The sequence below is a fragment of the Kryptolebias marmoratus genome, linkage group LG20 (genome assembly GCF_001649575.2).
Source record: "Kryptolebias marmoratus isolate JLee-2015 linkage group LG20, ASM164957v2, whole genome shotgun sequence".
Classification (NCBI taxonomy): Eukaryota; Metazoa; Chordata; class Actinopteri; order Cyprinodontiformes; family Rivulidae; genus Kryptolebias; species Kryptolebias marmoratus.
The window spans coordinates 24,395,530-24,400,445 of record NC_051449.1 but is presented as its reverse complement, the minus strand read 5'-3'; the positions used below and the strand labels follow the sequence as shown (position 1 = coordinate 24,400,445).

Here is a 4,916-nt window from a genome sequence, read left to right as displayed (position 1 = left end):
TTTGGGACGGAGTTTGTTCAGCAAACGCGCTGCGGGTGACGTCACCGTTTCCGCGACAACGTTAGTGACGCATAAATTGCGCGACACATATCGATAATGAATTTTGTTGCCAACGCTTTTAATTATCGAATTTTATCGAATTTTATCGATTCATTGTTGCAGCCCTAGTTAACTTACTCCACCTATGCCACTTTCTGGAACCCCCCGTGTGTAAAAAATAAAATAAAGATGGAACATAATAGCAATAAATGTGTGTGCGCGCAGGGGGGGGGGCCTTACAGTTCGACTGGCTGGTTGCATGTCAGCGCTGTTGGTTATGTTGCGCAGGGTCCTAATGGTTTGGTTCCATCCAGGCATACCCTCTTGACCTGATCCACCTAAAACAGAGAGGTGAAACCTTTTTTAATAGATTACTAACAGAGTTAGTCCGCTCAGCCCACTGTAAACTCAACAGAACTCCATCTTCTCATCTTAGATTTAAGTAAACAATCTCCTCAGTCAGACTGACTTTGCAAAAGATCTTCCACCTTCACCTTCCACCTAAACTAATGTTGACAGATTCTTTAGTGATTAGCTCTCACTAGGCTTTAGTTTGTTAGTGAACCAAACAAACAGTAATGCAGCAGAAATTCAGAGAATTAAACATTTTTTGTTCTTTCATAGCAGCTCCAGTCTCAAACACAAATTCTCGGTGGAGAGGAAAACGTGGTCAGAATCTGTGCACATGCAGTTCTGGTGGAACTAGACAACAGTTTAGGCCAGTGCAGGTAATGTGGAAATATACAGCTTCAGAACTCTGTGCCTGAGCCTCACTTCTACAGAATGATAAGAGCATCATGTTTTCTAATTGTTGGCCCATTCAATCTAAAGTATCCAAATGTGTTCCTGGTACTGACCTTGCTGTTCAGAGTGACTGATGGCAACAGCAGCAGAGCAAACCTCTGCTGGCATGACCCCTGCACTGCCAGAAGGAGGAGGCACAGTCGCACAAAGGTTGATCAGCCCACTTCCTGAGGACAACACTGGATCCTTGCTGCTAGGTGCCCCTCCCCGCCGTCTGGCCAAGCCATCAGGAATAGGAACAGTTGGTGTGACAACTTCAGCTGGGGTCCAGTTCAAGTTGGTGCCCTCCTTCTCTGTGAAGGAGTCGTCATCAGAGTCATCAAACATCCGCTCGCTGCGACGCTCAGGTTTTCGGGGAGAAGTTGGTGAGACGGAGTTGAATCGTTTGGGTCCTGGTCGTCTGCGAGGACTAGACTCCTCCCCGGATGAGTCCTCACTGGACGGCTCTGAATGAGAGTGTATGTCGCAGGACTCTATTTCGCTCTCTTCCTCCTCTTCTTCAGGTTCCACATATGTGAGTCTCGGGTGATAAAGCCCCTCATCCTTTCTGGTTTTATCTGTAAAAACAAAGGGAACCAAGTAAATATCTTCTAAAAGCATGTCTCTGATCACAGTGATGCACCAATCCTGGATGGTAACACAAATGCTTTTAAGGGGACCTATGATGCTTCTGTGAACAAGTTAGGATAGGTCTGTGGGCTGTACAAAACATATTACACAAAACCATTCTCAGATATTGAGATTTCACCTGATCAGTTCTGCCTGTTTTGAGCTCAGCAGTTTGCCCCGTCACAGCCCCCGCTCATAGGCTCATTGGGGCAACCTCCATACCCGTTCTCCTCTCCACCTCCTCCTCCGGGCCCACAGCCGCCCCAGAAGTAACGGTGGACAGGCACCGAGATAACACGTGAGACATTGTGTGTCTGACTGGTTTTACTGAGTCTAAGCAACGTTACATCCGAAGAGGTGGGGGCTTGGGAATTTTATCAGCGGTCTGAACCCTGACTGGTAGCGGGTCGGTACACCAGCAATCAGCAGGTTCAAACCCGAAAAGTGTCTGGACAGCCGCCTAGTAAAGATCAGCCAGAGAGGCGCTTCTGATCAATTTCTCAGTAAAAACGACTTCCAGCATTTCCCCGACCATTACCCGGGTGACCAACAAGACCACTCGCCCCACCAAGAATCTCTTGGTGTGTAGTCGTTTTAATTTAAATAACACCAGATCACATTGGGAGCTATTTCTGCGGTTGCTCATCCACATTATGAAGCGACAAACTTGAAAAAAACAAAAAAGGATCAAAGTATGATTTTTATTCGGCTTCCCCAACACTGACACACGCAGAGTCACGTGTGTATGCCCTCACGCAGGTGAACAAACGCTTGCGCCAGCAAACAGAGCGCAAAAAAACAATGTCGCAAAAACCTGCAAGGCAAGCAAGAATATCTGTTTTTTAACGTGCTGAAAGCAGTGGCAGCTGGCCAATAGAGGGCGCAAGGACGCCCCCACACCACTCACATTACCTTGAATAAGACGTAAAAAAATTAAATAAAAATGAAATAATGAAATACAAAATTTTTAAAATATATGTAAATATATTTTTAGTTGTGTAAGAAAAATATTTTATAGTTAATGATAAGTAAAGTTGTTTCGTTCATCTACGTTGTCTGATTGGTGACGTATTTCCGCCTATAAATCTTTGCCCATAGACTCTTGTTAAAAGTTGTACATGCGCAGTAACTCCTCTTCAATACAAGAGATAAGACCTTTCTAGGGCGCACCTCTCCTGCACCCTGAGCTGAATGCAGCTTGGTTTGCATTTCACTGCCTCCCACCGCCGGAGGATGGGACTCCCGCCATGCGGGCTGACGTCACATCCGTCTAGTGCTGGGCGATATAACGATACATATCGTGGGGACGATAGAAAAGTGTCTATCGTGATATATTTTCTTCTATCGTCTCTATCATTTCTATCGTCTCTATCGTTTCTATCATAATTGTATTAATGATTCATGTATATATTTCATTACGTAGGCTACAACAAATGTATTAGCGTTGTCACTTTGCATACATTCAGTTTATATAAGTGATAAATAAGAAGAACAAATAACTATTTTGCGAAGAACCTCTGTTTTGCGACATGACGCTACTTTACGTGTGGGTTTGCGACATGCTTTACGGCAGCAGCTTTCTGTGCGACCCGGCGACACAATATTCATTACTCCTGTGAAGTCCTGGCATTTCTTTGTATTCAAATAAAAGAAGCTTCTTCCATTTCCTCTAGTAAACAACCGAACAGTAGCTGTGTTCTTTGGCACTGTTTTAGGAGCAGGCCGTGGCACAGCGCTCGTCATGAACCCGGGGCGGCAACTCTGCCTCACAAATTACCCACTTCCAAAATTATTGACTAAAACGTTAAAAACAAGTTATTTAAGTTTTAGGTCAGAAACATGGGTCCCTGGAATGTTTTGTGGATGTGTTTGCCTAAATAACATTCATGAAATGTCAATATTTTTGGATCCGATTTCAGGATGAAATTGAACAATGGTTTGGCTTAAATCACACATCTCTAACAATCGCATTGCAGCTGTCTGAATTGTAAATGAATTATGAGGTGCCAAAAGATTTGCACCAGTAGTTTCAACAAGTTTTAAGCCTCGCCCTCTCCATGCAAATAAACAGGACATTGTCATTGGTAAAAAAAAGAAAAAAATTAATACTTTACCAGGTGTTGACTCTTGTGGAGTCATAGAGTTCTTACCTTACTGCTGTGTGTTCAAATATTTATTTAGCTGTAATTTGTTATTTTATGCTCAAAATAAAGATCATGTAACACTGTTATTGTATGCAGAGGAGTTAAAACCATAATACACATTTTTTTTATGTTTTTGATTTGTATTTTTTTGCATATGTCTATCATCTATGATTTAAAAAAAAGTCTGTGTCATTACGTCAAGTCTGTAAAAATAATCGCTGGATGTAAACAAAGTCAGAAACACCAAATCAGAGAAACCAGGTCAAGAGCAAAAAGGTAAAATTCTCCTCTCTTCTTCTCAAAAGAAATGGCTACTAAAAGCTGTAAGAACAGGACTTAATAGAAATAGAGTAGGTTTGGGGGAAGAAGGAGGAAAATGAGCAGTGGAGAGCGTTAAAGCAAAGGTTAGTGCTAAAAATCATATGCAAATGAGCTGTCCAGAGACATTTCAAACTGTAAACGGGGAATTTCCAGAACTGTTCGTCAAATTTACTTGTAAAAAATGAGAGAAATATTTGCTGCTTTCTGACACATTTTTCATTAAAAAAAAACCCTAATGAGTTTAGTTACAGTCATCTAAAAAAATAACAATAATATTTAATGACATGGAAATTGTGTCTGAAGAATAAAAAGTCAAATCAAAAATATTGAAAAAAATCAATTAATTTGACATTCTAGTTTGCAGATTCGTTTCAAAAATACAACATGGCAGCTTCTACTGGCTTCAACTTCCTACAACAAAAGAAGGCAGGGACACTAGATCCATTAACAAACAATCTATGGTTTTACAACTATTCTCCAACAGTGAGAACTCATTTCAACACTACTCAACAATCATACCAAATTATTTAGACAAATACTGGTGTTTCAGCATTATCTAAACTTATTAATAAACAAAGAAAGAACTACAAATAAAAATAACTCCTGATAACGATGCTGATCATTGTCATTTAAGAAGTGAATGATGCAGAGCAAAGTGGCATTACCTTTAACAGAATCTGTTATCCAGTCTGGAGTGACAACCTTGATGTTTAAGTGTTTTAGGGCAGAATCAAACTTCACCTGAAAACACAATTAAACCACAAAAACAAGGATTATTAGAATTAAATCCTGAATCATTCTGTTCCAGACGCTTACAAAAATAAGATGAAAAATGGGGAGCTGTAGATAGTAAATACAGGTGCTGGTCATAAAATTAGAATATCATGAAAAAGTAGATTGATTTCAGTAATTCCATTTAAAAAGTGAAACTTGTATATTATATTCATACATTACATACAAACTCATATATTTCAAATGTTTATTTCGTTTAATTTTGAT

At 40.4% G+C, this 4,916-nt stretch overlaps 1 protein-coding gene across 1 annotated transcript in view; it reads right to left on the bottom strand.

The window, feature by feature from the left end:
* The window catches only part of paxip1 (PAX interacting (with transcription-activation domain) protein 1), a 50,179-nt gene that overhangs the window by 39,017 nt on the left and 6,246 nt on the right, over window positions 1-4,916 (bottom strand). Inside the window, exons 6-8 of the mRNA XM_017436071.3 lie at window positions 4,583-4,658; window positions 897-1,400; window positions 280-377 (exon numbers count right to left, since the gene is read on the bottom strand). Of these exons, the coding sequence (XP_017291560.1) occupies window positions 280-377; window positions 897-1,400; window positions 4,583-4,658 (678 nt within the window). The remainder of the gene's footprint in view (window positions 1-279; window positions 378-896; window positions 1,401-4,582; window positions 4,659-4,916) is intronic.